A 12,142-nucleotide genomic window follows, 5' to 3' on the forward strand; every position below is an offset into this window, starting at 1 on the left:
ATTGCAACCATTGGAAAGTAACAAATATCAAGTTGAGTTTGATCATCGAAGAACAGAATTAGTTTCAACTTGTGAAAAAATAAAAGTCCTTCAAAAGATCTGATATGAATCTCATTGCACAAGGGCTGACTTAGGGATTTTTTTTTCTTTTAGGGTTAGAACCAGTTATGACCACGAGTTGTTTTGTGGGTAGAATGAGATATTCTTTTGAAAATTGGGTGAAGAAGAAAGTAATAAGGGGTGAATATAAAAGTGGAAGGAAGGAATCGCTCTTTCCAAAGGAGGCAACACACAAAGGATGGAAAAATCCTTTGATACAGCCAAGGGTTCTTGAATTACTTAAGAACTAGGAGAATCACTCTCACTATTAGATAGAAAATTGAATTTCTGAACAAAACTTAACTTGATTTCATTGATAAGAAATGGTTCAGCTTATATAGAGGCTTTAACCATTAGGGTTACAAAAAGACCATTAATTGTCATTATATCGCACTAGTGCTAATAATAAACCAATCAACCTAATAATTGTCCACTACCTAATGGCTAATTATAACTGAAATTGGGGCAGCCAAAAAGTCATCCAAAATTATTCAGCAAGGTCTTCTTAGTCTTCCAAGGCTGGTTCTTAAGATGTCAAATGGCCTTTTATTTAAATAAAAGAAACTGCATTAATCTGGCGCGTTAGTCCTCTTCCATTTGGGTCGCGATGCAATTTACAACTTTTGTCTTTTCTCCTTCAAACTTGGGCTTGTACTCAAATAATATTGACAACACTTGTTGTAGAGCTTCTTTTGCTTTCTTTGCTCTAGACCTTGTCATAGGTCCTCCAAGTTCTTCAAGTGGATCCTTGTCTTTGCTCATTGTCACACCTCCATCATTCTCTCCCTCTTGAGAAGGATTTGTCCTCAAATCAGATTCTCCCTATACATCAAAAAGGGATAAGTTAGACACATTGGATGTGGAACTAACATTATACTCACCAGGCAGATCAATTTTGTAAGCATTGTCATTTATTCTTTCAAGCACTTGGAATGGACCATTTCCCCTTGGTTGAAGCTTTGATTTTCTTTGTTCTGGAAACCTTTCCTTTCTCATGTGCACCCAAACCCAATCTCCAGGTTGGAAGACAACCTTCTTTCTACCTTTGTTAGCTTGCCTTGCATAGCTTTCGTTTTTCTTTTCAATATGACCCCTTACTTGCTCATGTAACTTCTTCACATAGTCAGCTTTAGCCTGTGCTTCTTTATGCTTAAACATGGAAATGTTAGGCATAGGTAGCAAATCAAGAGGAGTTAAAGGGTTAAATCCATATACAATCTCAAAAGGTGAATAATTAGTTGTGCTATGGACAACCCTATTATAAGCAAACTCAACATGAGGCAAACATGCTTCCCAAGACTTAAGATTTTTCTTTATAACAGTCCTAAGTAATGTGCCTAAAGTTCTATTGACTACCTCAGTTTATGGGTGACAAGTAGTAGAAAATAACAATTTAGTACCAATCTTACCCCACAAGGTCCTCCAAAAGTGACTAAGGAATTTCGTATCCCTATCACTCACAATGCTCCTTGGTAGTCCATGAAGTCTTACTATTTCCTTGAAAAACAAGTCAGCCACATGACAAGCATCATCCACCTTCTTGCAAGGTATGAAGTGTGCCATTTTAGAAAATCTGTCAACAACAACAAAGACAGAATCCTTTCCATTCTTTGTTTTAGGCAGCCCCATAACAAAGTCCATTGAAATATCAGTCCAAGGATATTCAAGAACAGGTAAAGGAGTATATAATCCATGAGGCTTCACCTTAGATTTAGCTTTTTTACACATAATGTAGTGATCACAAAACTTATGTACATCACGTTTCATATGAGGCCAAAAGAAGTGCTCTTGCAAAATTTCCAAAGTCTTTTGAACCCAAAAATGACCCATCAAACCTCCTTCATGTGATTCAGTCACAAGCAACTCTCTAATGGAACACTTAGGCACACACAATTTATTTGATTTAAACAAGAATCCATTATGCCTATAGTAACCATTTTCATAAAACTTTTCACATGCAGCATATATTTCAGCAAAATTTGCATCATCCTTGTACATGTCTTTCAAAGATTCAGGACCAAACAGTTTAGTTTCAAGCATAGAAAGCAATGCATGCCTCCTAGAAAGTGCATCAGCCACTATATTTCCTTTCCCCTTTTTATACTTGATTACATAAAGAAATTGCTCCAAAAACTCTACCCATTTAGCATGCCTCTTATTAAGCTTACCTTGTCCTTTCAAGTATTTCAAGGACTCATGATCACTGTGAATGACAAATTCTTTGGGTAACAAATAGTGTTGCCAAGTCTTTAAAGCTCTAACCAAAGCATACAATTCCTTATCATAAGTAGAATAGTTAAGGGCAGCCCCACTTAACTTTTCACTAAAATAAGCAATGGGATGTCCATCTTGCAGCAAAACAGCCCCAATACCCACATTTGATGCATCACACTCAATTTCAAAAGATTTTGCAAAATTAGGCATGGCAAGAATAAGTGCATTAGTTAGCTTATGCTTGAGGGAAGCAAAGGCCTCCTCTTGTTTCTCTCCCCATTTAAAACCCACATTCTTTTTAACAATTTCATTTAGAGGTGCAGCCAGGGTACTAAAATCCTTAACAAATCTCTTATAAAAACTTGCTAAACCATGAAAACCCCTCACCTCACTGACAGTCTTAGGTGTAGGCCATTCTTGGATGGCCTTGACCTTTTCCGCATCAACTTGTACACCTTTAGCACTCACAACAAAACCCAAAAACACCACATGATCAGAATAAAAGATGCATTTTTCCAAATTGGCATACAATTTTTCTTTTCTAAGAACAACCAAAACAGATTACAAATGCTCAACATGCAACTCAAGACTGGTGCTATAGATCAGAATATCATCAAAGTACACCACAACAAATTTACCAATAAACTCTCTTAAGACATGGTTCATTAACCGCATAAAAGTACTAGGTGCATTTGTCAAACCAAAGGGCATAACCAACCACTCATACAATCCATATTTAGTTTTAAAAGCAGTTTTCCATTCATCACCTTCTCTAATCCTAATCTGATTATAGCCACTTTTAAGATCAATTTTAGAAAACACACATGCACCATAAAGTTCATCAAGAAGATCATCTAACCTTGGAATTGGATGCCTATACTTGATGGTGATGTTGTTTATTGCTCTACAATCAGAACACATCCTCCATGAGCCATCCTTTTTGGGCACCAAAATCACAGGTACAACACATGGACTCATGTTATCCCTCACCCAACCTTTACTCATGAGTTCAGTAACTTGTTTTTCAATCTCTTTGGTCTCTTGTGGGTTGCTCCTATAAGCTGGCCTATTGGGCAAAGCAGCTCCCGGAATGAGATCAATGTGATGCTCAATTGCTCTCAAAGGTGGCAAACCATCAGGGACACTTACTGGAAACACATCTTTATAATCCTGCAAAAGGGACTCAATACTAGAGGGCAATTCAAATTTGCCAAATTGGTCAGAATTGGAAATTTGATTTTGACAAAACAATAAGTAGAGGGGTTGTCTTGCGCAAAGCACCCTCCTTACCTCTCTTTCTCTTGCTAAATAAACTTGCTTACCCTCAAATGTTTCATTTTCTCTCATTTTCCTGTCAAGTGTTTCACTCTTTTTTTTTTCCTTTCAAGTGTTTCACTCTTTCTCTCATTTGCTAACTTTTCTCTAATTTTTATTTGATCCTCACACACCTCTTTAGGAGACAAGGGTTTGAGGACCACTTTTTTATCTTGATACATGAAAGAGATTTTGTTAGTGAAACCATCATGAATGGCTTTAATGTCATACTGCCACGGTCTTCCCAAAAGAATATGGCTAGCCTCCATGGGAACCACATCACATAAGATCCTATCTTCATATTTCCCAATGGAGAAAGAGACTTCAGCTTGCTGTTTCACTTGGACTTCTTCTCCTTCACTAAGCCATTGAAGTTTGTATGGCCTAGGATGTCGTTTAATGTCCATGTTCATTTTTGACACTAATCTTGAACTCACCACATTGGTACAACTTCCTCCATCAATGATTACCAAACATACATTACCATTAACTGAACATCTTGTATGAAAAATATTCTCCCTTTGAGATGCATCCTCGGCCTTGACTTGACTTCCCAACATCCTTCTAATCATGTATAACTCTCCTACATTAGGTTTCAATTCGCCATCACTCTCTTCTACCTCTCCATCATCATCATCAGAATCGCTTGTGTACTCCTCATTATCCTTAAGAAGAACAGTCTTCTTTGTAGGACACTCATAGCCATAATGTCCCATGCCCAAACATTTAAAACATTTCACTTCTCTAGTCCTCTTTGGTGGATGTTCAGGTTTCTTTTGAACAATTTTTCCTTCATTAGAAAGCACTGAATTGCTAGAGGAGGCAACACCTTCTTTCTTTACTATATCTTTCCAGTTTGAAGAATTGAAATTGGTAGAACTCTTTCTTGTTGTACTCTTTCTTTTAATTTGTTGTTCTACCTGTATGGCTTTATGCAATAGATCCTCCATCTCCACAAACTCCTGTAACTCAACAACATCTCTAATATCATGATTTAATCCATTAAGGAAACGTGCCATAGTTACCTCAGGATCTTCTTTAATTTTGGCTTGGATGATAAGAATCTCCATCTCCTTATAATACTCATCTACTCCCTTACTTCCTTGAGAAAGTCTTTGTAGTTTCAATTTTAAGTCCCTATGGAAGCTAGAAGGTACATACCGCTTCCTCATGACCCTTTTCATCTCACCCCAAGTGTCCACCAAAGGCTCCTCATCTCTAATCCTCTGTCTTTGCAACTTGTTCCACCAAATTAAAGCATAATCAGAAAATTCAGTTGCTGCAAGCCTTACCTTTTGCTCCTCACTATAATTATTGCAAGAAAATACATGCTCAATTTTGAGCTCCCACTCCAAGTAAGCTTCAGGATCACTCCTCCCCTTGAAAGGTGGCACATTCAACCTTACTCCTTCTATTCTCCCTTCATTCCTTTGTGGCCCTCCTCCTCCTCCTCTTGGTGGGGTTCTATTCTCTAGTTGGTCCAACCTATCATGAAACTCATCTTGTTGTTGCTTCATCAACCTCTCCAAATGTTGAGATAATGCAGCAATTTGCATCTGAATATCATTCCTTTCTGCCATGATTAACAAACAGATCAAGGTAACAAGAACAAAATATATATATGGTGTTTGAAAATTTTCTCACCCACTCAAGTGTTTGCACTCACAGATTGGCTTTTACTAAAAATAAAACACTCTTGCCTTTTACCACTCAAATTCTCCTTGGTTTCTTAGGCAATTCAAGAGATTATGCCCATAACAAAGAACAATTCTCCAATATGTGCAGCGAAACGCTTGTAAGTAGACAAAGAAAGGTTAACAAAGAAAAAGAAGAAAAAAAAAGGCCAAGAAAAGTAGGTAAAAAGAAGGAAATCAACAACAATCCTTCAATAACACCAATATATTACCTTATAAAAATTGTTACGAGGCATGAATCATTCGACCCAATTTTTTTTTTCATAGTTTAAATACAATTACGAATTGTTGTAACTATTTTCTTTTTTTTTAACTTTTAGAAGGGCCTAACTTTTGCAATGATTCAGCACACACATAAATAATACAAGTAATAAGGTAATGAATTGGTAAAATAAGAAAGAAGGAAGGATGTTACCAATTTGACGTTCAAACCCTTAAACCGAAGCTCTGAATACCAAATGATATGAATCTCATTGCACAAGGGCTGACTTAGGATTTTCATTTTCTTTTAGGGTAAGAACCAGTTATGACCACGAGATGTTTTGTGGGCAGAATGAGATATTCTTTTGAAAATTGGGTGAAGAAGAAAGTAATAAGGGGTGAATCTAAAAGTGGAAGGAAAGAATCACTCTTTCCAAAGGAGGCAACACACAAAGGATGGAAAAATCCTTTGATACAGCCAAGGGTTCTTGAATTACTCAAGAACTAGGAGAATCACTCTCACTATTAGATAGAAAATTGAATTTCTGAACAAAACTTAACTTGATTTCATTGATAAGAAATGGTTCAGCTTATATAGAGGCTTTAACCATTAGGGTTACAAAAAGACCATTAATTGTCATTATATCGCACTAATGCTAATAATAAACCAATCAACCTAATAATTGTCCACTACCTAATGGCTAATTATAACTGAAATTGGGGCAGCCAAAAAGTCATCCAAAATTATTCAGCAAGGTCTTCTTAGTCTTCCAAGGCTGGTTCTTAAGATGTCAAATGGCCTTTTATTTAAATAAAAGAAACTGCATTAATCTGGCGCGTTAGTCCTCTTCCATTTGGGTCGCGATGCAATTTACAACTTTTGTCTTTTCTCCTTCAAACTTGGGCTTGTACTCAAATAATATTGACAACACTTGTTGTAGAGCTTCTTTTGCTTTCTTTGCTCTAGACCTTGTCATAGGTCCTCCAAGTTCTTCAAGTGGATCATTGTCTTTGCTCATTGTCACACCTCCATCATTCTCTCCCTCTTGAGAAGGATTTGTCCTCAAATCAGATTCTCCCTCTACATCAAAAAGGGATAAGTCAGACACATTGAATGTGGAACTAACATTATACTCACCAGGCAGATCAATTTTGTAAGCATTGTCATTTATTCTTTCAAACACTTGGAATGGACCATTTCCCCTTGGTTGAAGCTTTGATTTTCTTTGTTCTGGAAACCTTTCCTTTCTCATGTGCACCCAAACCCAATCTCCAGGTTGGAAGACAACCTTCTTTCTACCTTTGTTAGCTTGCCTTGCATAGCTTTTGATGAAGGATTGACCCCAACCAAGGATGAAGGCACATGCTTAAGAAGACTAAGCATGTTTAGAAAGGAAGTTCACTAATCCTTCATCCCTTTTCATTTGTGTTTATTATTTTTGATTCCCAAAGTTGACTTAGTTGAATCAACTTTGGTTGACTTGTTGACCTTTGACTAGGTTTGACTTATTGACTATAGTTAACTTGACTTAAGCCAACATGCTAATCTATGTTTATTTGCTTTGTAGGTTAATTAGGAGTAAGAAAGCAATGCTAGGTGGCGCATGGTGATTGGGGAGCATAAATGATGTGGAAGAGAGAGTAAAGCAAAGGCATAAAGCATAAAGTAAAAGGCATGAAGCAAGTGTACCTATGTACCTTTGGTCTCCTTTGTTTTTAGCACTCTTTGGCCACTTTTTGGAGACATATGAGACACATTCTTTGTCTCCTTTTGTGCTAGAACGAAATTAGCCTTGCACACACCATAGCTAGCTCTTTTGTCTCTCATTTTTTGTAACCTTATTTGACCTAGTTTCTAGAAGCTAGGGTTAGGTTTTTGTAGAGACATCCTTAGGTATCTTTTATTTTCTTAGAGGCCCCTAAACTCTTCTATATAAGGGGTGCTCCTAGACATGTAAAAGGGTTGAACATTTTGAAGTAAAAACACTCTTGTGTCTCAACCATTTGTGAGAGTTTCCTCCCTTGGGAGTGAATACTTTTAAGCCTTATCTTGCATGGGGATTTCACTTAATGTCCAGTGGGGATTTCACTTAGCTTTCTTAATCAACTCACACCATATTCAATAATCTTAAAAAGAAGACAACATAATCCTTCATCAGCTTTCGTTTTTCTTTTCAATTTGACCCCTTACTTGCTCATGTAACTTCTTCACATAGTAAGCTTTAGCTTGTGCTTCTTTATGCTTAAACATGGAAATGTTAGGCATAGGTAGCAAATCAAGAGGAGTTAAAGGGTTAAATCCATATACAATCTCAAAAGGTGAATAATTAGTTGTGTTATGGACAACCCTATTATAAGCAAACTCAACATGAGGCAAACATGCTTCCCAAGACTTAAGATTTTTCTTTATAACAGTCCTAAGTAATGTGCCTAAAGTTCTATTGACTATCAATTTCCGTTCCATCTTCTTTTATGTTCCCATTTTATCGTTTTAAATACTTTCTCAAATTTCTTGCTTGTTAGCATTCCAACAATGATAGATCAGTCAAACGAATCGAACCCTGTGGATTCACATCATTTGGTATTCAGAGCCTGGTTATCTAGATTTGGAATAGGAAAGGAAGTTTATTATACAAAGTGTTTAACCGAAGGTCATCCATATTTAGTTGCATTCGATTACGGAAGCGAAAACAATGTTGTGAGCCAAAGATTGTTGGAGAAACTCCACTTACCAGCAACCTTTCATCTGGATCAAGCATGGATCAAATTCAGTACATGGCAATGTGTGAAAGAAGTATTATGTGATATTGCTCCCATGGACTCTTGTCATCTTCTTTTGGGTTGGGCATGGCTTCGTTTTAAAACACTTCATCTTGATGAACGTTCCCTTTATATGAGGCATGAGGAACATCAAAAGAAGTAGAAATTTATGACACCAAGACAAGTCAGTAAGGATCAACATAGGCTGAAAGAGAAAATAGGAAAAGAAAGAATAGAAAAAGAAGTAATATAAACTGTAGAAGGAAGGGAAAATAAAGAAAAAGAAATGGAACTAGAGAAAGTTTATTCGTCAATGTTTTTTCTTCTACAGTTTGTGATGTCATTTTACAGGAACAAAAGGATAAGCATGTGAATGAAACACACCAACTTCCATGTTTAAAAAGGAACCTTGTTCATAGTGCTTTATTATGCATTTTCTCCGTCGATAAGAAGCAAATTCGTCAAACACAATGCATGGAATTATTTATTTTTACATATCAAGGTGGGGTACTGTTGCCAAGAAATTTTATCGACGGATTGCAACCATTGGAAAGTAACAAATATCAAGTTGAATTTGGTCCTCGAAGAAGAGAATTAGTTTCAACTTGTGAAAAAATAAAAGTCCTTCACAAGATCATAATAAACTTACATTAAAACTAGTGTCTTAAGATTCGGGACAAATCTTCTCGGAGATGGAGGGTATGATGTGAATTGCATATGGGTCAAATGGAGGATGACTAATGCGCCATTTGATGCAGTTTCTTTTATTTAAATAAGGGCCCAATGCTTTGTAAAATTGGCTGACCAAATTGTGTTTGTGCTTAACCAATTAATGGGCTTTAGTTTTGCTTTATCTTCAACTTGAAATAAGGGTCCACATGCCAACTTAAGAACCAACCTTTGTAAGATCAAGAGGACCTTTGCTCAAAGTTTGTGGATGACATTTGGTAGCCTTAAATTTAGTTACAATCAACCATTAAGTAGCGGATCGTTATTAGCTTGAGTGGATCATTAATTAATAACTTTAAGCGGGTTGGTATTGAAATTTATGTGTCTTTTGTAATTCTGATGGTTAAAGCACCAAAATAAGTTGAATCATTTTCATCAATGAAGGCAAGCTGAGTTTTATTCAGAAAATAAACGAGTTTTATCTCATCTATCTTAGTGAGAGTGATTCTCCTAAGTTCTTGAGTGATTCAAGAATCCATGAGTTTAATCAAAGGTCCTTTATCCCTTTCTGAGTTTCAACTCATAGGCTTATCTTCCATTCTTGGAAGTGTGATGTCTATCAATTTCCGTTCCATCTTCTTTTATGTTCCCATTTTCTCTTTTTAAATAATTTCTCAAATTTCTTGCTTGTTAGCATTCCAACAATGATAGATCAGTGAAACGAATCGAACCTGTGGATTCACATCATATGGTATTCAGAGCCTGACTATCTAGATTTGGAATAGGAAAGGAAGTTTATTATACAAAGTGTTTAACCACAGGCCATCCATGTTTAGTTGCATCCGATTACGGAAGTGAAAACAATGTTGTGAGCCAAACATTGGTGGAGAAACTCCAGCTACCAGCAACCTTTCATTTGGATCAAGCATGGATCAAATTTAGTACATGGCAATGTGTGAAACAAGTAGTATTATGTGATATTGCTCCCATGGACTCTTGTCATCTTCTTTTGGGATGGGCATGGCTTCATTTTAAAACACTCCATCTTGATGAACGTTCCCTTTATTTGAGGCATGAGGGCCATCAAAAGAAGTAGAAATTTATGATACCAAGACAGGTCAGTAAGGATCAACGTAGGCGGAAGGAGAAAACAGAAAAAGAAAGAATAGAAAATGAAGTAATATAAACTGTAGAAGGAAGGGAAAATAAAGAAAAAGAAATGGAACTAGAGAAAGTTTATTCGTCAATGTTTTTCCTTCTACAGTTTGTGATGTCATTTTACAAGAACAAAAGGATAAGCATGTGAATGAAACACACCAACTTCCATGTTTAAAAAGGAAGCTTGTTCATAGTGCTTTATTTTGCATTTGGTCCGTCGATAAAAAGCAAATTCGTCAAACACAATCCATGGAATTATTTATATTTACATATAGAGTGTGGGGTACTGTTGCCAAGAAATGTTATCGACGGATTGCAACCATTGGAAAGTAAGAAATATCAAGTTGAATTTGATCCTGGAAGAAGAGAATTAGTCTCAACTTGTGAAAAAATAAAAGTCCTTCACAAGATCATAATAAACTTACATTAAAACTAGTGTCTTAAGATTCGGGACAAATCTTCTCGGAGATGGAGGGTATGATGTGAATTGCATATGGGTCAAATGGAGGATGACTAATGCGCCATTTGATGCAGTTTCTTTTATTTAAATAAGGGCCCAAGGCTTTGTAAAATTGGCTGACCAAATTGTGTTTGTGCTTAACCAATTAATGGGCTTTAGTTTTGCTTTAACTTCAATTTGAAATAAGGGTCAATGTGCCAACTTAAGAAACAACCTTTGGAAGATCAAGAGGACCTTTGCTCAAAGTTTGTGGATGACTTTTGGTAGCCTTAAATTCAGTTACAATCAAGCATTATGTAGCGGATCGTTATTAGATTGAGTGGATCATTAATTAATAGCTTTAAGCGTGTTGTAATTGAAATTTATGTGCCTTTTGTAATTCTGATGGTTAAAGCTCCTAGATAAGTTGAACCATTTTCATGAATGAAGGCAAGCTGAGTTTTATTCAGAAAATAAACGAGTTTTATCTCATCTATCTTAGTGAGAGTGATTCTCCTAAGTTCTTGAGTGATTCAGGAATCCATGAGTTTAATCAAAGGTCCTTTATCCCTTTGTGTGTTTCAACTCTTAGGCTTATCTTCCATTCTTGGAAGTGTGATGTCTATCAATTTTTTTCCATCTTCTTTTATGTTGCCATTTTCTCGTTTTAAATAATTTCTCAAATTTCTTGCTTGTTAGCATTCCAACAATGATAGATCAGTTAAACGAATCAAACCTTGTGGATTCACATCATTTGGTTTTCAAAGCCTAGCTATCTAGATTTGGAATAGGAAAGGAAGTTTATTATACAAAGTGTTTAACCGAAGGTAATCCATGTTTAGTTACATTCGATTACGGAAGCGAAAATAATGTTGTGAGCCAAAGATTGGTGGAGAAACTCTAGTTACCAGCAACCTTTCATCTGGATCAAGCTTGGATTAAATTCAGTACATGGCAATGTGTGAAAGAAGTAGTTTGTGATATTGCTCCCATGGACTCTTGTCATCTTCTTTTGGGATGAGCATGGCTTCGTTTTAAAACACTTCATCTTGATGAACGTTCCCTTTATTTGAGGCATGAGGGACATCAAATGAAGTATAAATTTATGACACCATGACAAGTCAGTAAGTATCAACGTAGGCTGAAGAAGAAAACAGAAAAAGAAAGAATAGAAAGGGAAGTAATATAAACTGCAGAAGGAAGGGAAAATAAAGAAAAAGAAATGGAACTAGGGAAAGTTTATTCGTCAATGTTTTTCTTCTATAGTTTGTGATGTCATTTTACAGGAACAAAAGGATAAGCATGTGAATGAAACACACCAACTTCCATGTTTAAAAAGGAATCTTGTTCATAGTGATTTATTATGCATTTGGTCCGTCGATAAGAAGCAAATTCGTCAAACACAATGCATGGAATTATTTATTGTTACATATGAAGGTGGGGTACTGTTGCCAAGAAATGTTATCGACGGATTGCAACCATTGGAAAGTAACAAATATGAAGTTGAATTTGATCCTGGAAGAAGAGAATTAATTTCAACTTGGGAAAAAATAAAGTCCTTCACACGATCATAATAAACTTACATTAAAACTAG

At 36.1% G+C, this 12,142-nt stretch overlaps 1 protein-coding gene and 1 pseudogene across 1 annotated transcript; both read right to left on the bottom strand.

The window, feature by feature from the left end:
• Positions 1–681: 681 nt before the first annotated feature.
• On the bottom strand, positions 682–4,811 carry LOC146885649 (uncharacterized; annotated as a pseudogene).
• Positions 4,812–6,361: 1,550 nt separating this feature from the next.
• Positions 6,362–7,788, bottom strand: LOC146885650 (uncharacterized). Its single transcript, XM_085675032.1, is given in 2 exon segments — positions 6,362–6,845; positions 7,667–7,788. Coding segments are annotated over 2 exon segments (606 nt in total).
• Positions 7,789–12,142: the final 4,354 nt, after the last annotated feature.

Source organism: Vigna unguiculata, chromosome 6, assembly GCF_037176805.1.
Source record: "Vigna unguiculata cultivar grain cowpea cultivar isolate G323 ecotype 2 chromosome 6, ASM3717680v1, whole genome shotgun sequence".
Taxonomy (NCBI): domain Eukaryota; kingdom Viridiplantae; phylum Streptophyta; class Magnoliopsida; order Fabales; family Fabaceae; genus Vigna; species Vigna unguiculata.